Source organism: Galleria mellonella, unplaced genomic scaffold (assembly GCF_026898425.1).
Source record: "Galleria mellonella isolate WM207_F2 unplaced genomic scaffold, CSIRO_AGI_GalMel_v1 utg38, whole genome shotgun sequence".
Classification (NCBI taxonomy): Eukaryota; Metazoa; Arthropoda; class Insecta; order Lepidoptera; family Pyralidae; genus Galleria; species Galleria mellonella.
The window spans coordinates 7211276-7237023 of NW_026442090.1; the positions used below are offsets into that span (position 1 = coordinate 7211276).

Consider the following 25748-nt stretch of genomic DNA (forward strand, 5'->3'; position numbering starts at 1 on the left):
AATATACGCAAGACTAAACCTTAAGAATATTTACTCTTATGGCTAAACATTACTATTTAAGGTACACTTATTACCTTTAATTACATCGTCATTCACATATTTGTATTAAGCAGTTGTTTACATGTCTACAGTACATATATGTTTAACATATGACACATGTAGAAGTTTACTATTGATAAACTTACCGTGTAAACTAGTATTTCATCTACTTATTCCAAATGCATTATATCGAACAGGTCCAAAGTCTTACGGCGAATTGACTAATGACTGTCCGGTTCCTGTTGTATGGTTAGTCTTATCGACGTGACGCCGTTACCGACATCGTACCCATTACCCAATGAGAGGCTACCTAATAACAATTACCCGGAACACTGGATGATTTAGGCAGGAAACTGCCCAGTAACATCAATTACACATACGCTTGGCTTAGGAATTACTATACTATCGTCAGGCCTGTCTTAACAATTGAACAATTGGATTGCAAGAAGTATACAATTTTAGGGGATACAATCTTCTATATTTTACCTTAAATAATTCCGGATAAAACATACGACGAGAAGCAAATTCTAAGAAGCGCAAACCGTTTCTTTTCATATTTTGGGAAACAATGTTACGTGAAGCGCAGAGCTTATTCTTGCATCCCGGTACAATATGCTTAAGACGCTTCTGATTATCTGATATTGCGATATATACAGGATGGAATCGAAATAATTAGCTTTCTTTTAAGAGAATATTCTACCAGTGAAAGTGAATAATTTTCTCAAAGTAACATGGGTTGATTAACGATAAAATATTTAAAAGGAATTGCCTAATTATCGTCGTATAGAAGAAATTAATCATTTAGTGTAAATTATTTATTTTTAGTTATTTACCAATAAAGGGAACTTAAAAGTTTAATGACGGACAGCAGCGACTTTCTTAAAACGTCACCAAAGCTTAAATGCGGTTGCCAGCCCGCCTGCCAAGCATGGCAACTACTGACAAACTTTTCAAGAGAAGGCCTATATTCAGAAGTGGACGATTAATGACTGATATTATCATCATTTGTTAATCGTAAGTTATTAGCTAAATATCAGATCGAAACAATGATACACATTTCATAAATTTTTTACCATAATAAGCGTTGCGATGCAAACGTTTTTATGCTTCTGTTTATAATTATTCTGTTTATACTTATAAGAAAGGCAACGCATGAAAGGCGGCACAGTTTATTTCGTAGTGATCATTGTGTTGTATATAATGCCGATTATATATGTTTACAATAGATGGTCGGCATGTTTGCAGAAATGTAATTGTTACAAACTCCTTTGTAATTTGTATTTCAAATATTGTATTCTTTTAATTACTCATTTTTTATATAAACTGTCAGTATAACTTTTCAACACGAACCGGCGTTTTCTTTATTACAATCAGTTCACAATAGTAATAGTATATATAACTGACGTCAATGTTAATGTAAATTACTAAAATAAAGAAAGGAACTAATATATTTATTATTGAATGAATATGTTTAATTTCATAAATAAAAAAATATATAAAGTATCGCCAAATTATTTTTCAAAATAAAGCACGTTTTTGGTATTTACGACTAATTATAGGTTCACTAATACTGCTATACTATAGTAGGTATTATTATGTAAATTATCATTAATCTGACAATTTGTTGTATTGTACTTGATTCAATTATAATAATAAGAAAGTTGAAAATTTATAATAGATTATTGTGCTTTTAAGGATTTACTACTGTGTCGTTATCGTCCGCAGACCTTAGTGGTATAGTAGTTTGACACTGTCTCGTCTTGCGATAATCGCGGAATCTATCGTCGCACAATTCAAACATTAATAGGTGTGTCTGTTGGGTTTTCTATGTATAATATATATTTATTTACAAAAATGTATTTAATATGTCTATCTATCGACAAAACTCTACAGTATACGAACTTTGTTCAGTTTGAAACTATAACGAGCTGAGTAATATCCAGTGCTAAAAATAATGGTTATAAGTTTGCTATTGGAAGAAGGTTTCATGTTCATCAATAGCAAATTTTGGTAATTATCTAATCTATATTAGTAATATGAAAAGTTTAATATACTGCGTAGTACGTCGTATGTATAGAATCTCTATTAACATTAGGCAATTTGGGTACTTTATATGTGAATTGATTTTTTCTAAATGTTATGTGGTTGTTAGATTGCTTTAATAAATGCCCATGGACATATATAGATGTTTATTCCCCGTTTCTGCGTAATATAAAGTAGTATCAACGCAAACAATGGTATCATCTGTTTTACTTTTCTATTACCATTTATTAGTAGTCCTTAAAGTGCGAATATTTTTATGGTGACAAATGACTTTGTATATTTGATGTTCTCATTAAATTTGCCTTTGCCAGCTAACAGAGATCACTTAATATTACTTAGTTGTCATTTACAATGGTCACATGAAATAAAATTTATAAATGACATTGTATTGTATATAGTTTAAAGAAGTTAATGTTTACATAAATACGTAATATAAAAGAATATAGACAATTTAATTGCTTGTAGCAATGAAGTTGTTATACATTTGTAAATATGTGAATAAATGTACACACACGATATATATACATAGAATACTGACTCATTAACTCATTAAATCAAAAAATCAATTATATATTTAATTTAAATGCAAACTACTTGGTTTGCTTTTTATATACATATTATAATTAGGATGAAACCATTTTATTAACATTTAGGCGTAACAGGGAGTAATATACATAGTAATAAATACTTTACATCGAAAACATTTCTATAAATATTCATGATTCGAGTGATAGAATTGTAATTAATGAGGGACTAAAATAAGAAGGTAAAAAATAGTCCTAGTGTCAGAATCTATGCGAGCGTCATGAAACTTATTATTATTAATGAAGTCGGTTAAAATGATTAAAAAAAGTACCTACAATTCTCTTTTCATGCTCTTTTATGTATTACGTGCATGAATTGTCAACCTAAGGTTAATGCATGTTATAATTTTTTTTTAATGGTGTAAAATGTGTCATAGAGTTTATAAGATCTAAATTATTATATAATAAATAAGTATAATTTAAATAATATAAATTGCACTTACCTGCATATATGCAATGCAATATCATCGACTTATCAATACCATTTCATGATAGGGTCATAAATGTTATATAGTTTTTATAAAGAACAAAATATAAAATAAAAAAAAATACATACATACATTGAAACGGCCTCATTATGGTTTTATTACTAATACCTGCAGCATACATATATATATATAGTAAAACGTGTAATTATTGTTTCAATAAAGGGAATGTGATGCACTTTTTATGAACGGAATCAGTTTTTAGAATGTTTTAGGAACAATCTCATTAATAGATTAATGCCCTAATTAATTTTTCTTCTGACAGTTCAGAGGTCGACGTGAGTTACAATTCCTTTTTATCATCATCATCATCTTAGCCATTATCTGTCTACTGCTGAACATAGGTCTATTATTTGTATATAATATATAAAATTGAATTTTTAAATAATAATCATGTTCAAATTTTAATTATAGTTTAAAAACGGCCTTGCAGTTACGGCAGACGAGTACGAGTTTACAATGAGCTGTTTTTATAACATACAAATCGTTAAATATGCACAAAGGTCATGGTAATTGAGAATATTTTGTTACCTTCGTCAAAGTTTTGACAAAATGTGCAATTACTGAGATCAGATGTATATAGTAGATTTTTCGTATTGTGAGAGATGCCGTGGCGAGCCAATCTTTACTAATGTTATATGTGTCACATGAATTAGTTTGTTACCAACCTGTTCGCGTCTTAGGGGTTCAACCTATTGTCATAAAATTTGGTGTATACGTAATATCTGACATAAAATAAAAAATAAGCTATTTTTATTTGAGTCAAACAACATATTTTACTTTTTTTTATCATATTAATAATGTGAAAATATTGATAATGTGAAAATTTGCAAGAATGTTTTAGTATTTGTTGCTCAATTATACTTAAATGAACAGATTTGGATGAAATTAGTATATGGATTGACCATATTCTAATAGTACCTAAGATCAAATATATATATGTGAAATAGCAAGTGGCCATTATCATTATCTGAGATATTGTTGCCTAAGCAAACGATTTTTTTAAATTACCATAGTAGTTTTAGAAAATTACCTCATAGGGACAATTCAGACAAATAAACAAATATCTTCATAATATTTGTAGCTACATTAACTTACCTATTCTCATTTAAATGAATATAGTAATTCCATTGAAATGGTATAATTGATGAGCCTAAACGATTTCTAAAAGAGGCCTCAATAGATACAATAGTGCTGAGCAAAACTATATACGTACATACATACATATCTGTCACGCCTGTCTCACATTAGGGTAGGCAGTGGCAGTAGGCACAATGGAACGCCAAATGCTTCGATTCAAACAAACCTATTTCGCTTCTTCCACATTCATCAATATTATACGTATATGACTGAATGTACTAAATATGGTCAAAAAATATGGTAATTTCAGTAACTTATAGATAATTTTTAGCAACATTTATATACTAATCATATAGACATTTTAACTCAATAATTAAACAGAGTTAGGTTCTGTTATAAATGTGGTGTAGATATTAGATTTGAATATTCATAATTTACTTCTACTTTTTCACTCCCAGTCTAAAAAAAGAGGTTTTACAAGTTGAATATGTTGATCTGTGTCTGTAGCTTGATAAGCATCCAAACTAATTTTATATTTTAAGTAATAAATACAATTTTAGTAACTGCTAATGTTTTTAGAATTTCATAAAAAATTTTGAAGTTTTAAGAATATCAAAAATTATTCTAAATTTAATTAAAAACTGATTAAATGAAACACCATTATTGCAAAAAATTATTGAGGAAAAGTTATTAAAAAATTTTGTTTATTAAAAAATTTGGGTGTTTGAAATTTAAAAATGTGTCTACTAGTTCAAAGGGATTTTTCAATTGTAAAATGGATTGATCGATCGATTTAATGATGTTTTTAAACTAAGATGATATATACTAAACTGATATATAACTAAAATCATATAGGGATGTTATAATCCAAAAAAGTCATAAGTGTCTGGAAATCTATCTATGCATTCCTTTTCCCAAAGGGATAGACGGATTCTGTTTGGATTGTCATTTATCAATTAATAATGTGTACATTGTAACCATGTAGATCCCGGCATAGAATAGACTTTCCTTCTTATTCCGTAAGTGTCGTAAGAGGCGACTAAGGGAGCTTATGGTCGAGAGATAGGCAGCAGCGTCCCTCTTAAAACAGCCAAACTGTGGTTGCCAACTCACCTTTAAAGCTTGGCAACTACTGGTAAAACCCTCCTTATAGGGGAGGCTATGTTCAGCAGTGGACAGTTAAAGGCTGATATAATACAAATATATTTTAGCATGGTATTTTTTTAATTTAACATTTAAAGGAATGAATGAAAACTCTTTATTGTTCCCTTCAAAGAATAGTACAGATTATAAAGATTAACAATATACACGTACAAATGAACTAATTTGTTATGATAAAAAATAGAAAGTATCTATTAATCGCTGTAGCCCAAAATAATTTCCCATTAACTATATTGGTTGTTTTTCTTGCTCTCTTTTTTTGAGTTATTAAATATTATTAAACAAACAATTTACAAAAAAAATTGTTAAATTCAATCTATCCGTAGATTGATGATAATTTATTATTGATGCTTAAAATAGAAATTCCATTTCGCAGTTTTTACCTAATAAATGTAAATATATGTAGGTATCTACGTCTGTGGAAAAACATCACGTCATGTATTATCAAACGTTACGCGTAGGTTATCGACCCTTGTTTGGTCCAATAAATATTGGACTGAACAAGACAATTACGGCTAACTCGGCATTTATAACAGTGTTAATAGTAGATAAGTATTAATCCTACATAATATCCGTAACAAAGTACCTAAATAAAATAATAACTATTGTTTTGAAACAATGCAACAAAAATTTGTTCACATGTACACATCCTTATTATTATTAATTACATAATTAATTTTTGTTGTGTTTTACTGAGCTTTAACTATTGTGGCTTTTTAGGCTTCAGTACGAAAGTTATAAATCGTTATGGTGCAATTTATAGAAGTTTACTGGAGGATCCAAAAATATACTCAAATTTACGCAATCTAAAATCCATTTTTGGAGGTAATTTAGGAACAAAAAACATTGAATTAATTACAATTTATAAAGATGGACATGGCCGAAAGTAAATAAATGTAAGCGTAATAATAATAATTATTATAAGATATCCATTTTATATAAGAATAGGTATAACATATGAGATGAACAAGTACATAGCTTACTTTTTGTTTCTGTCAAAATCAATACATATCATACTTTTCGCATCTAAAGAAAGCAAAAACCTATTTACAGATTGTCTTATATACAGAACCCTAGGCGTGTGTGTATAACTCGCACTTGGGCGGTTTTAAGTCGCTCAACTGTGACAAAACAAGATATTCTAAACTCAGTCGTACCTATATGTGTGTACAAAAAAATTGCACAAGGAAGTTGGTTAAAGAGCTTTTTATTCTAGTGGCGTCTGGCAATTATATGTTTTAATTGCATTGAGATGTAGTCTTATTAGAATATAGCAGTCATATGGCCTTCATAGAGTTTACAATTTCCTACTCTTATTTAGTTAGTCAATAATATCCTCGCCGGGTCAAGGATTGTTTTGGTGGAACGTGTTAGTTGTAAACTTATAATTACTTAAAAATTTTTCTTAGAACTAATAAAGATGTGGGTAATTAAGAAAATATTACATAGTAACTAATAAAGAATGAAGTTTTTATTTATAAATTACATAGTCACATACAATATTACACACTTATTATTATTATACAAAGCCCCTCTCCGCGTCTGTCTGTAGCTATATTCACGATGATCTCAAAAACTACTAAACAGATTTTATTTTGGTTTTCATTTATCAACTAAGTGATTCTTGAGGAAGGTATGGTATGTAATTCGTTAAGGTCTTATATATATATATATATATATATATATATATCAAAATTAAGCCTTTAATAAAAACGCTGATGTATTGTAGGACTGTCTCTTTTATAGGTCTATAAAAAGCCCGTGATGGCATATATCTATTTTTTAAGGATAGATTACTATACCCACTATGGTATTTGCAATAGCTATTTAAACTGATACAGTATTAATCATTATTCATTTACATACGTTGGTTACCTTAATCATTTCAAAAAATAAAATCAAGCAGTCTCGCACTCTCGCGGTGCGATGATGGGGACTCGCCTGATACAGCCACCCACCTTCATCTAGGCTCCAACACTTAATGTCGTCTCCTTTGTTTGTATAGTCCGAGAGATAAAGGGCGCTATTTATTATAAAATTTTCAAATGCTTGCAGGATAAGAAACAAAATGCATTAAAAATATTCCAAATAGTGTAGTAATATGTTACATTTAAATCTAATGCACTCGACGCAACTAGCTGATGCAAAAAATGTAAGCATATATGCTCTATTACCCGTGCGAAGCCGTGGCGAGTCGCCAGTAATTATTATAAAATACTACGATCGATTATAGTTTTTATCAATATGAAGTTTGTTATTGTATACTAACTTTATTTTTGTTAAAAAAAAAAATAAAAGTTTCTTTCCCGTTCTTCTCAACCGAAATTTCATAATGCTAAATGTAATAATATAATATAGGGTTTACAATCGTATTCGTCTCGTACTATTTTTACCTCAATTAAAGATTTTTTTTTTATAAAACAATATCGTATTTCTTAAATTTTATAGTAATCAATAATTCATACTTAAATTTTAAAACCATTATTTTGATAGTAAGGTATTTCGATAAATCGAATAAAATAAGCTATTTTATAAATCAATCTTTATGAACAAATATTTCAACACTTTAATATAGTATAAGTTTTTAAATTATAGACAATATCGTATCTGTACAAATTACAGTAAAGAGTATACCTCTCTGGTCAGGCCGGTGGCGTGGCTAAAGTATTAAGTTATAATACAATAATTTTAACACCTATGTACACATTTAAATATCTTTTTTCTATAATATAGCAACATGGAAAAAGGTACACGAACGTCAGTAAATAATTTTCGTGTTTCATTATTTACTGTTTGTTTAACGCCTACACACATTTAAACCATCTTTTCATTATTTTATGGCTAAAATTTTAAAGTGGCTAAATTACTTTTATTTTAAAATATATTCGCAATAACTGTACCTATTAAAAAAGATATGATGAGACACATGATTTTTATACTACTTAGAATGGCAAATAAGCTGACGGCCCACCTGATGGAAAGTGGTAACGGTCGCCTATAGACATAAGCAGTGCCATGGACATAATAGAGTATACTGTTTCGCCCATGATACCCCCCATGCGTTGCCATTCCTGAGGACTCAGGTGTTATTCCTCTGTACCTTCTAAATTCATTGCCATACTTCAAACCGAATTATACCACCCTTCGAACCAAAATACAGCCATGCAGACATAACTGCTTTACGATAGAAACATAAATGAGACATATGAAAAAAGCGACATTTAAAAGATGGATATCACTACAATTTCGACAACCGCACAGATATTGACACATAAATTTATTTGATAAGAAACCAGGATAGATCAATCTAGATCTGCTTATTTTGTATTGATTTTAGCTTGATATTTTTTTAAACAATGGATTATATATAATGATTTATAATTTATGTAAATATTTATTTTAATTTCTGTTTTGCACTACTACTGCCCACCCACTACTTCATATGCCACTGTGTTAGGTTGACTGGAAGAAATTTCGTTTAGAGATAAGTTCGCCTTTGCTAACATTGTTATTAACTTATTTTGAATATATATATATATATATATATATATATATATATATATATATATATATATATATATATATATATATATATATATATATATTCAAAAATTAAAGATCGATGTCTAAATAATTTAATGTCCATTAAATTGAATGAAGATCGTAAATCTTAATAGATAGTGCTTAAGCGGTTTAATTAAATAGTCGGTAGGTATGACTGTACTCATATAGATAGGCATGCGTATAAAAACCAATACACTTAAGATTACTATATTCAATGAGAACTAGTTATTGACACTGGGTCCGAGTGACCTCAAAAATACCCACTACGCAAGCTTGATGAATAAACGATCAGTTGTGTTTACGAGAAGATTTATTCCATTACTAGCTTTTTGCCCGCTGCTTCGTACGCGTGGATTTTAGAAGTGGATCTAGATGGCGTTTCAAGTAAGACCAGATTTTAAATAAGATCTTTACAAATGCAACTGTGAAAATCGCAAATGCATATAGTATATATTTTGTGCAGTAGTTTTTGAGTGACGCCGTGACAAACAGAGATACAAAATTTCTGAAAATTATTGTTTTGACATTTATTGGTCTTATTAAATATTTCCGATGTACAAACATCGTCTAATTACAATTTTGTTATATTAGTAAGATAAGCGTATATACCATAGATGTATAGGTATAGGGTGGTAGGGATGGAGGACGTGTGGACAGTGTCCGAGCCAAGCTTCACAGAGATATATCTGATAGTACAAAAGAAGTAAGGTGTAAAACCTCCTTAAAGGGGCCAGGTCCACTCTGGAAAATAATTTCAAAGAAGCCAATGATTTATACCCATGAAATAATCGTATTATTGTAGCAACTACTGAGTTAATATGATGATCTTTAATTTTTTTTTTGTTTCTTTTTGCAGAGAAAACCCTTAAATTTTAATAATATTTTATCATCTACTTTGAGTTCTCATATAACGTTAATTTTGCAAAAGAGATAATACAAACATGGACGTAAACTTTATCGATGGCAAAATAATCGTCAAATTATTATTTTGGAGTAAAATTAACAAAGATATAAAAATACGGGCGCAATAAGAAACTCCTGTTTTTTAAAGTCGCCTAAAATATCATAATTATATATCATATACATTTGCATACATTTTGTTTTACTATTAGATATATATAGTGACGATCAAATGGTGCCGTGCTGAACCGTGCAACGGTAAAACATAGAGACCTTTTATAAAAAGTTTTTTCTAATTAACTCTCCTAAATATATCAAGCTGATATATCAAACTGAGTTTATGGAACTGGTTCTGATTTTCTCTAAAATTATTTCTTCAATTATTGAACTTTGTACGTAAATTTAGAGAATGATGTTTCACAATAGGCGTCAGTGTCTAACTTCGCATACAAAAAGCCATGAAATTTAGTAGGTATAACGTCAAAGTTTTGAACGTAACGTTACTGGTATTAGACAGGCGACAATCACACATTATTAAAAGTTAACTAAGTTTTGTTGAAATTATTACATAATTACTTTCTAAATAAAATTAATAACGAATTGTAACATTCAATTAATCGATTTTTTATTTGTATCACTGTTGGATATCAGCAGACTATCTTACGGCTTGGTTAATTATAAGTTAGTTATTATTTTCATTAATTTCTGTTAAAACAAATTATAGTTTTTACCCGTAACTTCTATCCGCGGGACCAGCATAATAATGATTAATATCCTTTATTTACTACCTATTTACCACTACTATATACCTATTACTCTTAATACTACTATATTTAATTTATATGTAATATGATAGGCGAGGGTAATATCTGTACCGCTCCGATATATAGATATCGACGGCGGAAAAAGGTCATTACCCATTTCGATATAGTCGTATAATTATATTTATTTCGACCGGGTTCTTTATTTCGACATTAAATATCTTTTGGATAAACGATATGTAATATATACATTATTGGGTTAATATATATATATTGTAGTCGTAAACTATTACTATATATTTCCCACACTACAATATGATCATTGGTTAAGCGGGAAAAGCGCATAGAGATAACAAACTATTTCTTTTTTTCTTATTCGTAATATTAGTAAGAATCCCATAATAGAAATATGATTTAAATGTGCTAGTTATTTTCGCTAACATGAGCAACAAAATTACAAATTATTCTCATCATCCATTGAGACAACTAAGCTGTCGTCATTACGTTTCTTAGACTTTAACGCTTTTATTATACCTATATCTTTTTTATTGAACAAGGTTTGGACGTTTTAAACATGTATTATAACCACAGTCATTACAGCTTAGACTACGTCAATTGTATCTTGTTTTTTACATAGAATACAAAGAATTAATTTATTGTAATTAAGTACATTGCAGACACGATAATGAATAAAATTATATTTTCAATTCAAGCAACCGGTATGTTATCGTACTTTATTATTCTTGCACTTGTAAATAGGATCAATTACTTTTTTTTATTGTACATTGAAGTCGAGGAAACTGAAAAAATATTAAAAAGCGGTTTGAAAACTTCCTTGTGAAAAATAGTTTTAAATGATTCTGAAATATTGAGTTAATTTTTAATTATTTAATATTTACTATATAACTCAGTCATACGAAATAAATAGATGTTGTTTAAACAAACATACAAACGCATTCATTACATTAATACAAAATAGTTCGAATTTGATCTAAATATAGATATTGTCTATAGACAATAAAACAACTAACAATATAATGTGGGGTTAAATATATATGTATGTTAAAATACTATATTTCTTATTAAATGATTAAACGACTTTAAATGGAATAGTCACCAGTTTCAATAAATTAAGTATGACTGTGATTAATCACGTGGTCAGAACTCCAAGTTGTAGCTAGTATAGATACTAGCATTTATAAATTCAGTTAGTTTCACTAATACATGAAAAGTCACAACTTTTAACCAAGTCCACTGCTATAAATAGTTTTCAAACACTTGTGTAAATATATATTAATATTGTATTTATTATCTCTTTCTGTCTTTTTAGGGTTCTATACTTAAGAGGTACAAAGGAGCTCTAACGGTGCGACTTTGTCCGTCTGTCCGTCTGTCACAGCATTATATCTCAGTAACTACTAATTCTATTGGTTAGAAATTTGAAATAGTTTTTCATATTCTTGGTCTGCTCCATTATATTGCAATGGAAATAATTGAATATTTTTTTTATTTTATTGGCTATGAGGTCCAAAACGGATACTAAAATTTTTGAAAATGATCTGCTAGTCCAAGTAGGGTATCGTATGAAAAGGCTCAGTTTACACATTTTAAAACACATTTTAAGTTATTTGTATGCTGATTTTTAGTTACTATCGAAAATGTGAGAAAAAACCATTACCTCTTAACTCTGAAGTTACTGAAATAAAAATTTTGAAATAATTACAGTTGACAAAGGTATGTGTGAGTATTACAAAAAAAAAAAAAATACAATGATGTTCTAACTAGTATCGTTTTTGAAATTATCATTTATCAAAGAACATCTTAAAAAATAAACTTAGTTATGGGATCCAGTTTTGACCACAATTATGGTCCAAAATAAGACATTACAAATTCTAGTATCAATAATAATAACTATTGGTGTCTGTTTCATATGAGGAAAACAATAAAAATAATTTTATGCCTTATTTATATATTTATGTTTTTTTCTCTACCCTACAATCGTGGCGGGCGGACGTGTCGTTGTCTAAAGCTTGAATTTTTATACTCTTATATTATAAATACGTTTAATTAATATAAATTAGATCAAATTAAGTAAATTTAAATATTGTAATAATAAATATTTCACAAATCCCAGTGACTACTGTTGCTACCATCATCATATATCATAATCATGTCGGTGCAGAGAACTCCCACAAAGTATTCATCAAATCCAGACCTAACTGCTGAAAATGCAGTGAGATTCGCATCCCGAAAAAGAAAACAACCAGAAGATTCTGTCTGTGAACAAATTGAGAGATTATCTGAAAAACTTCTCGAAAAAATGAACACCTGGAAATCAGAAATGGATACCGGAATTTCAAGTATTAACAATATAATCGATTCAGTAATAAGAAGTGAACTCGATACATTATCTACACGAACCCTGGGCATGCAAGGTGAATTGAATAAGTTAAATGCAAATTACGACAAACTCGGATCAACAATTTCAAAACTGCAGGTATGCCAGACTAAAATTCTTAAAGACATACAGGATTTGAAAGATAGTATGGAATACCAGTCTAACCTACAGTGTGATTTGCAAAAGCGGGTGTGTGAGTTAGAATCGGCAAATAAAACTTTCATTAAAACGGAAGAAAACGTCCATAATTTAAATATCCAGGTGGGTCAGCTAAAAAACGAAATTAACATGTACCAACAAAGAGAGCGTATGCTTAATTTAGAAATAATCGGTGTACCTGAAATAAAAAATGAATGTCTAAAAGATCTGACAGTCAAGGTTGCGCAGCATGCAGGAGTGGTTATAACTAAGGATAACATAGAACATGCTAACCGTGTTCAACCTAGACAGATTGTTCAAGGACGACCCAGGACCATCGTTATAAAGCTAAAAAGTCGGTTGCATAAAGACAACATCATCTCTGGATTACGAGGAACTCGTGGACTTAAAACTAAAGACGTGGGTATTCCGGGCGAAGATCGCCGTATATATGTCAACGAACATCTGACCGTTAATAATAAATTGCTATTGAAAAAGGTAAAAGATAAAGCTAAAACCAAATTATACAAATTTGTGTGGGTAAAAAACTGTCAAATTTTCGTAAGACGAAACGAAAATTCACCGGCTTTATTGATGAGAAACGATACCGACATAACCAAAATTTCATAAAAATGTCTGTACTAAATCTCATCGTTATATATTGTTCATTTTTTTGTCAAAAATCTCAATTGTTATCTTTTCCAATTTTTAAGATAATTGATTTGTTAATGTACTGTTTCATAACAATAGCGAACGATCAACTATATATGTTTTTATTAGGAATCTATCACCTAAATTATATAACCATTCAAACATTCACACACGACAAAAAACTGACAGGTGTTAACTTTTATTTTTCTGTGCAAATTATACTCATAATTACACTAAATACAACATACACAATACCACTTTTCTTTCTAATATGTAACTTTAAACTTGAATATTATTATTTTTCTTATTTATTAATATTTGAATGCGATAACTGTTTACAATTTTCCAATTATTTACATTTTAATTTTATAGCTAATAAACAACATACGTTATTCCTTTCTACACATAATCAAATAATTGTTTTAAATCGAACTTTAAATGGATTTCTGTTTCTATTTACTTGTTGCTTTGATAAACTATATAAACCTCTATATAGCATTGTCAATAAGCAAGTACCGACATTAAATAATACTCGCACCGCTGAATTAGTGAGGGGAACCTTTCGCCACAGATACACAATGGGACTAGTAGTGATGTGTAATCAATATAAAATATTACATTCTGATGTAATCACTCGATTTAGTTACATTAAAATAAATAGAACAATTAATTATAAAGGCATAACATGTTATATTTTATTATATATATTTTTTATGAACTTCATGCACAAATGTACTTTTATTAAATTATTATACATGTCATGTGCCTGTACTTTTTACGTTTTAGCTTTAGTATTATTCACATACTATGATATAACAACGGTTCGAAGCGTGAGTACTATTGTAGTGAAATTTTATAGAATTCGATGAATTAAAATCTTTAAAAATTTACTATCAGAATGCGCGCGGATTGCGCACTAAAACTTCAGAATTATTCCGAAATATCTTATCAAATAATTATGATGTGATTATAATAACGGAAACCTGGTTATGCGACGGTGTTTTCAATGCCGAACTTTGTGATAGTCGCTATGATATATTCCGGTGTGATCGGGATCGTGTGCTTACAGGCAAGACTACTGGCGGCGGTGTGTTGATTTGCACTTTACGTCACTTATGTGCTATCCCGCGACCCGAATGGACTGTATCACCTACGGAAGCGGTTTGGCTGACGATACCCTCGCGAAGTATTGGATGCGACGGACGTCGGTCATCTTTCAGTTTGCACATTGGAGGAGCTTATATTGCAGGTGGTCTTCCGCGCCAGTCTAGGGACATTGACAATATTATAAGTTTGATCAATAATCTTAGCACAAATTATAGTAATGATCGACAGCTTCTGATTGGAGATTTTAACTTGCCGTGTATCGAATGGCATAATGATGGTCCTATCTTTTTAAAGAAAGGACCTATAGAAGTACAGGAAACCGGTTTAAGGTTGATAAGTGAGATGACATTGTGCGGACTTAATCAACATAACACTCTAAGTAACTCTCATGGTAATGTATTAGACTTAGTATTTTCCAATTTCTGCCTTGAAGTGCGAAAGTGTAATTGTCCTCTAGTACGAGAAGACACATTTCATCCAGTTTTGGAGATTAATAGTTGTGATGTTGTGTCTAAAACTCTCAGAGAAAATTCCATACCTAAATATAAATTTTATAAAGGCGATTATGATAAAATTAATACTACATTATTCGAAAAAGATTGGAATTGTATTTTAAATAATATTACAGTTGAAGAAGCTACTCAAAATTTTTATAATATAATCTATGAAAATATAAAGGAAAATATTCCCATATGTCATAAAACTAATACTCAATATCCGATATGGTATAATAAATCACTGATACACATTTTGAAAGATAAAGCAAAGGCTCACAAACGTTGGAGGAGAACCAATAACTTAAGAGATTATGATACATTTTCACTATTGAGAAAAAGGTTCCATCAAGAGGAGAAGGTGTGCTATAAAAACTATACAAATTCCATACAAGATCAAATCACCAAGAATCCAAAAAAATTTTGGACCTACGTAAAATCTAAAAGATCCAATAATTCGTACCCACAAACTTTAACATCAAATTTTGGCATTTTTACCGAGGGAGCTGCAATAGTTAAAGGGTTCAATGACTTTTTTCACAGTGTTTTCCTAAATGAAACAGAAGCCATTGATAATGAAAATAACGATATACCTTTACCTGGTAACATGGATTGTATTCAATCAGTACAGGTTACTGAAGGTGAAGCTTTTCGTATCATGTCTAATATGGATGCAACAAAAGGAGCTGGCAGTGATGGAGTACATCCGTATTTTATAGTAAAATGTGCTAAAGCACTATCACGACCTTTTGCTATAATTATTAATAGATCCTTAAGGGAGGGTTCTTTTCCTTCAATTTGGAAACAAGCACTTATTGTACCTATCCACAAAAAAGGTTCCAAAACTAAAATTGAAAATTATAGACCTATATCCATTCTAAATGGTTTTAGTAAGGTCGCTGAAAAAATTGTGTATACTGTAATCTATCCCACAGTAAGTCACAACATCACTGATAATCAACATGGTTTTCTTAGGTTTAGATCTACCACAACCAACTTAGCTATTTTCTCATCCTACGTTTTGAAAAATATGGAAAGCGGGGGACAAGTGGATGTGGTATACACTGACTTTGAGAAGGCGTTTGATCGCGTACACCATGGTATACTTATACAAAAATTGAATAAGTTGGGTATTCACGGTGATCTTCTTCGTTGGATAATTTCCTATCTCTCTAATAGATCTCAAGCAGTTGTATTAGGAGGTTTTAGATCGGATTTTGTTGATGTCCCTTCTGGTGTTCCTCAGGGATCACATCTGGGACCCTTATTTTACAATGCCTATCTTTACGATATTTACACATGTGTTAATAATTCTGAACATTTATTATATGCCGATGATAAAAAAATTTACCGTATTATAAAAAATACTTCGGATTGTTATAAATTGCAAAATGACCTGATTTCGCTAAGTAATTTCTATAAAAGAAATAAAATAACTATAAGCCATAACAAATGTCAAGTTATTAGTTTCACTAGACGTAGGACTCCTATTGTATTTCATTATGCCATAGATAATGTCCCTGTCCATCGTGTCAATCTTGTACGTGATCTCGGTGTATATTTTGATGACAAATTCTTAATGGACAAACATGTGGATATTGTTGTGACTAAAGCATTCAAACACTTAGGTTTTATAAAACGTGTTTGTGAACATTTTGATAACATACAGTGTTTGAAGTCTATATATTTTGCTTATGTACGTAGCATTTTGGAATATTCTAGTTGTATATGGTCACCTCATTACCAAATTTATAAGGATCGAATAGAACAGGTGCAATCTCGTTTTGTTAAATACCTTAACTTTAAGCGGAAGAATAGATTTCCGACCTATGAAGAAGGCTGCAAATATTATAGATTTCTCACTTTGGACCAACGTCGCAAACTGTTGGATGCCTCATTTCTGTATGATATTGTCAGAGGGAATATTGATAGTCCACGCATCCTTAACTCCTTCACATTCTATGTTCCTCGCCGTCGTGTGCGTGGAACACCGTTATTTTCAATACCCTTTTTTAATACAAATTATGGTAGAAACTCTATATTTGCACGTATAATGTCAATTTATAATAAGTTTTTTAAAGAAGTGGATCTCTTTAAATACTCTTCAAAACAAACTTATAAAAAAAAACTTTCTGAAATATTTCTTCAAAACCTCTAATTTTATTTTGTCATTTCCATTGAAACATATATATACATATACCCATTTAAAGAGCTCACACATATACACACACACACACACACACACACACACACACACACACACACACACACACACACACACACACAATCTAGTAACTATTGTTATGATATACTATAGTGTAGTTTTTTATTTTTATTTCCTTCTAAATTTTATAATTACTCTAGCCACGACAAATTTATATCGCTAAGTCAGTGAAAACCTGTTATTGGCTTTTTATATGGATAATTTGTTATTGTTTTAAGCTATAAATTGTAAGCTGTTGGTTTTCCAATAAATAAATAAATAAATAAATGTATAAATAAGACATAAATGACAACGTGCGAGTTGAACTCACAACTAATCGATTTTATTTCTTCCCTCTTCTGGTACAACTATTGACATGTGAATATAAAGAATCCTACAATTAATAGACACATATTTAATTGAATTTAAGAATTTCATTTCTACGCAATGATAAAAGCAGTGTTACGAGTATAAACTTCTATATATATCTACATTCTACTATTTTCTTTAGTATTTTGAACTAAATTTTATTATAGGAAGCTGAAATTAAAACAAAAGGTAAAAGTATAGGTACTTGCAAACAAGTGGTAATCTGTAAATAAATAAATTTATTATTTTGCGGGCAGTCTTGTTTAAATTATATTTATATCTAATTCATAATTTAGGATTTGTATATCATAAAAAACTGAATATTGTTTATAGTCATTATGTTACTTTATAATAAAATTTAGGAGTTTAAATGAGATGAAAGTATCCTACATTTTAAGTTAGGATATGACCTTTCCGTGTATACAATTTCATTCAAATCTATTCAATGGTTTTTGCATGAAAGAGTAACATATATACATTCATCCACACAAACATTCTGATATATGAAGTGGTAGGACTAAGCTAATTTGGAGCTTCAAATAGGGCTAAAACATTAATGTGGGGATTAAGACTGCGTACGCAAGACAAAAAAATAGTAAGGGTGAAAGATTTTCCATCGATCCTATCACTAGATTGATTTCAGGACAAACTCCGACCTTGATATAAAAAAATCCAACACTGGATAGCAAATTAAGCAATTATGATATAAATTTTATACAAAAATACAGACGAATTGCTAGATAGTCTCTTTTTATTACTGAATGTTAATAATATATGAGGTAGATATTTGTCTACAATTTTGAAATATAAAATACTGAAAATTGTATAGTAGAATAAAATATAAAGTAGGTAAATAGTATAATAATGGCGTCATTACTATATAATTTTTTATATATATATAACAGTGCCTACGTGACTTGGATATTTATCTGATTAAATCAGACCAAGTCATATAGCCAAAACATCTACTATAAGATGATACAAAGTTATAGCTTACTGTAGTAAGTTTATGTATGTAAATGTATATAATATACGAAATATTATAGGTGTCTTACAAATACCTATATATAGCTTAAGATTTAAAAATCTACATTATCAGCATAAGAGAGTGTTCTACTGGAATACGTAAACATTGTTCCCAATAAAATAAAAATTGAACTAACTAATTTGATAGCAGAACGCGTATGTGTAGTACTTATAATAGACTAAAAATATTTTTTTTTATTTTTTGCGTCATGTTTCTTTGGTAAAAAATGTTTTTGTGTGGTTTTTTTTTTGGTAAAATTTCACAAATAATTTAAATTTCTTCAAATTTGATTTTACCCTTTATACGTGTATTAGTAGATACATTTTTTTATAAATATTTAAACACGCGTCGTAATAATTTAACTCATTAATTATTATTAGTTAATTAATTATGATTTATATTTCGAGCATGATCATGGTAAAAAATATGTAAATAGTAATGCATATAAAAATCTAACAATATCTGTATTTACAAATTAGTAATTTGATCCGACACAATCACTTGCACGGTTTGTACTTATCAAATGTATCCGCTAATTTTAATTTTTCACTATATGAAATTTAAATCACTTATATTATAGAAGAAGACGGCGCGTAGGATTATGATTTTTTTTTATACAACTTAGAATGGCAAACGAGCTGACGGCCCACCTGATGGAAAGTGGTAACCGTCGCCTATAGACATGAGCAGTATCATGGACATAACAGTACACACACATACTGTTTCGCCCGTGATACCCCCCATGCGTTGCCATTCCTGAGGACTCAGGTGTTATTCCTCTGTACCCTGTAAATTCATGCCATATCCCACCCTTCAAACCGAAACACAGCTATGCAAACACAACTGCTTCACAGTTGAAACACGAATGGGACAGAGATACCCAAGCAATCAACTTTTGTACAAAGTCTCCCTCTGGTAAAAAAAAGTCAAAAAAAACTGTGTATTAACTATAGTGATAAGTTATAAAACATTAATTTTCTCTACTATAGCTGTTTCTGCGATTGTGTTTGCGTGATCGAGGTACATTGATTAACTGTATTAAATGTCTTCCTTTCATACAAAATATGTACATGTATAAGTACCTACCTATGTTAAATTTTATGATGATTAGTTTATCAATTCTTTTAAGTATTAGAGAGGCAAACAAATAAACAAACAAATAAACAAATATTAAAGTTAACATTCTCAGTGGTCAAAATATTTTGAAACCTATTTTTTATATCTTAATCATCTACCGGTGTTATAAACTAGAATTGTTGAAGGAACGGTTATGCGTTTTAAAATATTTTTAAATGTAGGCAAAACTCTCTATACTACCGATAAACCTTTTCGAAAATACTAACTGTAACGCTGTTTTAGTTGATTCTTTTTTTTTTGTTGAGATATAAATATGAAATTTATGTAAGAATAAAATTTTGCTGAGATCAATTCGAGGCTCTAGTTAGCCTATATGGGTATTAAACCCAAAATTTGATACGCAAAGTATACATATTTGCGATATCTATTTTAATGCATATCTGTGATTATATTGTACAATAAAAACAGATGGCTAGAATAATATGATGAATTTATAATGGACGGCTATGTTTTTTTTTGCTAGGAAACACTAAAAATATCTAATTACATAGAAAAATGCCCAATTGTTCTTTAGTTAAATGTCGTTGTATTTTTATATATAAATTAGTTAGAAGTAGAATTGCGGTATTAATAATTTTTGGAAAAAAATCAGACTTCAATTTTAACAACATTTATATGGTACTTTAATAATTATGACTGCTCCCATAATACAAAAGATTATTTAAATAAAATCATAATTAGTATAGCAACGTGTCACATCATGATAGTATGGCCAGTTTGAACTCTTCCCACCATTTTGGTAAGAAAAAGGGAACACCAGAGAGAGCCTTTGTACAAAAGTCGATTGCTTGGGTACCTCTGTCCCATTCGTGTTTCTACCGCGAAACAGTTGTGTTTGTATGGCTGTGTTTCGGTTTGAAGGGTGGGATATAGTAGCGTGAATATACAGGATACAGAGGAATAACACCTGAGTCCTCAGGAATGGCATCGCATGGGGGGTATCATGGGCGAAACAGTATACTCTGTTATATCCATGGCACTGCTCATGTCTATAGGCAATGGTTACCACTTTCCATCAGGTGGGCTGTCAGCTTGTTTGCCATTCTAAATTGTATAAAAAAAAGAACAAGTGTGTTCTAGCAGTCAACTTATTACTTTTAGCAGTCAGAAGCCCGTTCCCATCTATATAATAATGATCACGTGTCACAATCAACCACGACAAGTATATATTTTACGAAGAGTCGTGACTTATTTTAGTAATTTATATTCTTGGTTTGCGGAATCCACCACTGTATAACAATATAAATGTTTTAAATGTATTCACTTAGTAGTAAAATCACATACGTACATGTACATGTGAATTTTATTAAGCACGACTTTGGCAAGAGCGACAATTGTGTCCAATACTTTTTGAGGTAGTGATAAGCGAATTTTGTAGCCAACTGCTTATAAAAGGAGGGTAATGTTTATGTATGTATGTTTAGATATAAATCCTGAAGGCATTTATGTAATTTTAATAACTAAGGTCTCTTTAGATTCATCTTAATTAATGGCAGAGCTATAAGCTACATGATGAGCCATAAAATAAATATGGCGACTATCAAAACTATACTCTATAGTAGTTTTCTTGTCACGTTTATTTATTTATAATATGGATTTACGGGTGCCTCAGATAAGAAATAATAATAGTCTGTAGGCAATACTATGGACATTTTTATTGTATTGTATACTGTAATATAATTGTATACTGATTGTTTACCAGCTATGAAAACTATTACATCTTTACGTAATATTGCATCGCTGCTTGTGAAATAATCGACAGGAAATTTAATCCCATACTTTAGAGCCTGGATGGTCGCGTACAGCGCGGTTTCAGAGATATTTACTTCTACGAACGTTGATGTTATGGAATGAGCTTTTTGTCGAGGTTTTCTTAAGAGACTACAGCATGAGGTTCTTCAAAAAAGGAGTAGAGTAAAGTAAAGAGTCGTGTGTAATGCCCCTAGTATTGCAGGCGTTCATAGGCTACGGTAACCGCTTACCATTAAATGGGCCGTATGCTTGTTTACCACCTCAGTGGAATAAAAGAAAAGCAATGCGTATGTATTATGTTCATACCAAAATACATGTCGCAAAACATGTTGTTTACAACATGTATTTTGGTAGTAATAATTATCGTGTCATTATACTTTCAAAAACCATATTTCACGTATGTCATAACATGTGTTAAACTAGTTATGAATGCTATATGTCTTATACTTGTATAGGTACTAGTTAGTATGTTTAGAGAAAACGCATGTCACAATGGTAGCTTCCATTTTAGCTATCTCAACTGTGGTTGTGTGATAGTTTTATTACACGGAATAAGTTGAATTTTATTTTATATATATATAAAATTATATTAAGAGATAATAATAATACCCACAATGTAACGAAAATTTTACTACTCTTAATTTAAAACGGGAAGAACAAATTGTAATTCAGAATTGAGACGATTGCTTTTTAGTAATCTAGACACGCGGTAGTGTGTCAAGGCGAAGTCGAAGAAAGCCGGTGATATGCAGCTCTCCTTAAGTAGGTATATTTATTTAAATACAAGGATTCGTACAAAACTGCACAGTTGGCAAAAAAATATATGATTCGGATTTTAGTGTTGGAGTACATTTTACCATCCTTACAACTTTTATTTTAATAAGGCTAGACTTGTAAATATAAATATACGATTTCAAAGACGAAAGCTGTCACAAATATGTATGTTCACCACATTTTATAAAATAAGTGTACTTCCTGTTGAGTCAGTTTTTAAATTGGGCATAGATATAATTTTTAATGGCCACGTGGCCCCGGTATACAATGGGCCACCCTTTCCTTTTCCGTGGGAGTCATAAGACTAAGGGAACTAAATGGATGAGGGATAACGGCAACCGCCGTTGGTAGCAGCGCTTCTCTTCAAACATTATCAAAGCATAACTGTGGTTGCTAACCCGCTTGACAAGCGTGGCAATTGCCGGTAAAACTTCTCAATAAAGGGAACCCTATGTTCAGCCGTGGGCAGGTTGATTAACGGTTGATATGATGACAGTTCTTACAAATATGTAAAAACCAAAATAATATTATAATACAAACCACATTTATGGATATAATACATACAACAGAGAGCGCCTAAAATATCATTTAATATAAATTTACGTGTTGATGTGAACTACCTTGAAGAAATTCTTGAATATGTCTTGAACAAAAGTACTGATATATCATAAAAATTATTTAAAATTAGGCCAAGGTATGCACGAATATAAATTACGTTCTGAAATGAATTCGAAAAAGGGTCTATATACAGGGTGGGTGAATACTATATGTAATAAGAAAAAAAATAATTAAATTTCGTGAACTTATTAAATTTTTTTTTAATATCTTACTTATATTTGTTATAAATGTTAAAAAGATTATATTTAAATTATTGTAACAATTACATTGTTATAATAATATTGTAAAAAAAGTATTATTTAAATTTAAAATATGGGCAACAATAAAAACCGATTTATTTAAATATGAGATATGGGCAGCAATAAAAATTGAGAAATAAAAATAATACTGGCGTACTTGATTATTATCTAAATATTTTATTCAAATTACAATAAATAAGTAAAAGGTTTAGTTTGTGAAGATACATCAAAATATAAAAAAATAATAGTAACTTACTTTTCAAGACGGTCGCCGAGCTTATCAGAGTGATGGTTCTCCTTAGGTTTTGTTAGGTCTGAGTCGTACAGATCCCGTTTGAACCCTCGCCAGAACGTCGGCATCATCCAGACGAACCATATTCGCGACAGAAAATTAGCACGCAAGTAATTGTTGCTTTTCTTCTCACGATTTCTAGGTGGTATTTTATTAGGTTTACTAGGATCCTTGTTTCCACTGACCATTTTTTATGTTGTGATATAAAAAAATATTAAAAAAAAATAACTTAATTGGTAATGTGTCCTAGAGCTTCCTTTGATAACACTTTAAATCAATGAGACGTTAAAATCAACATTTTTGTTGGAAATTTCGTGCCCGCGGTACCAGTGCAGCAGCCGGCGAGTGCGCACGCGCAAAGCGCCTAATAGCAATATACGTAGTGAGCGCTGACCTTCCCTCCTATTGACTGACTGCCGAGTCGCTTGCTCGGTTTTTATAAAAGAATGGTTAAACCAGAGTCTGGTTTGGCCTCTACTTAGACAACATCTTCGTTGATGCTGTCATCCTGGAATGTAACCATCTCGAATTCGGTCATAAATTTTAACATTAAAAAAGACAGTTTGAAATATAAATTAACAGAGAATTTTTAGCTCAAATAATCTAGAATCAGGAAGAAAATATTATTTAATGAATGAATTAAAATTTTTATGATATATGATGAGTTTGATGAGTTATGTTATGTTAGAGAATCAATATCTTTTTTCATGCATCTGCATGAAAAAGAAAGTGTTCACCACCTTAATCTGTCTTATCTTACATCTATATGAATAGATCATTGATGTATTCCACCATATTCTTGAAAAATTTGGTAATTGACACCTATACAGACACGATCCAGGAGCGTCAAAACAAGAGTACATCCTTGTTAGTATCCTATAATTATCCTACTATGTTTTCCCATATAAAATAGGTAAATATGGATTTATCGCTCACAAGCGCCTTATTAATAGGTGATGTGTTATTGTTCATGGGAATAGCATACCTTACATTTAAAATGAAACAAATTGCTTTCGCTGAAGGTTATATATACAGTATAGTACCAACTTAGTTATACCTTTATAACAATCTTGTAGTAATCTCCTAGATATTTTTTTTAATTGGTGAAGAAGGAATGGTAACCCCGCTTGCGCTATCGGTATACACCGGCGGGGCACCAGTGAAAGATGATAGGTGAGGATGTAGGCAGGTCAGTTAGCCCATAGTGATCAATTGAACAAGAATTAACCACTATGGTTCCCAGGGGGAATCGCGTGGAGGTCGATCTGATAGGGTGTATTGCTAGCAATTGAGCTGTTAAATCTCATTACTAACAATTCCTTTCCCCTAATCTTCTAGATATTTGATATATATGATAATGATAGGAAATCAAGAACTAAGAATAGTTAAGAATATTAGAACTGGGCAATGGAACTCAGCATCAGTTAAATGTTTACGGAAGGTAATTGAGTCTATAAGGTGTTACTAAATCGTAATTCTTATTTCTTAATAAATTCATAAACCTCTGGTATGGCATAACTATATGCTTCACACAATTACAGTGCAATGAGATGGGATTAATTCAAACCTGCAAATTCCTAAACTTATCGGTGAAATAAAAAAAATATAAACACACTAATAGTTCCAAGAAATATTATATGTATATATGATTTTAGTTACGCAGTATGTCTCGTCAGTTTTAAATTCAGGGATGCTCGACTAGTTTCGAACTCAATAGGACCCTTATTTATGAGCATGGTTCACGGCTGTATCGCGAGCAGCACTGCACGATCAGCATGCTTTCTGTCGCCGTTTTGTTTGTTTTGTTATTAATTACAATGTAGTATGTCTCAAAATTTTATTCTGATGTAGGTTTTTCTGGTTCGACTTTTATTTACTCCCTTCGATACTCTATGTTTTTATACATACGAATTACTGTTGTATATGTTACTG

The 25748-nt window shown here is 30.5% G+C and overlaps 2 protein-coding genes across 3 annotated transcripts in view; one reads left to right on the top strand and one right to left on the bottom strand.

The window, feature by feature from the left end:
• LOC113522920 (ATP-binding cassette subfamily C member 4-like) overlaps positions 1 to 24237 on the bottom strand; it is a 90927-nt gene extending 66690 nt beyond the window's left edge. Inside the window, exon 1 of one of the 2 annotated variants that reach the window (XM_026908767.3) lies at positions 23781 to 24237. In XM_026908767.3, the coding sequence (XP_026764568.1) occupies positions 23781 to 24004 (224 nt within the window). In that variant the 5' untranslated portion in view covers positions 24005 to 24237. The remainder of the gene's footprint in view (positions 1 to 23780) is intronic. The other variant, XM_026908766.3, reaches the window with a different exon arrangement.
• Positions 12632 to 13840, top strand: LOC128201312 (uncharacterized). Its single transcript, XM_052897946.1, has one exon. It carries the CDS (start codon positions 12788 to 12790, stop codon positions 13781 to 13783), a length of 996 nt encoding a protein of 331 aa, XP_052753906.1. The 5' UTR covers positions 12632 to 12787; the 3' UTR covers positions 13784 to 13840.
• Positions 24238 to 25748: the final 1511 nt, after the last annotated feature.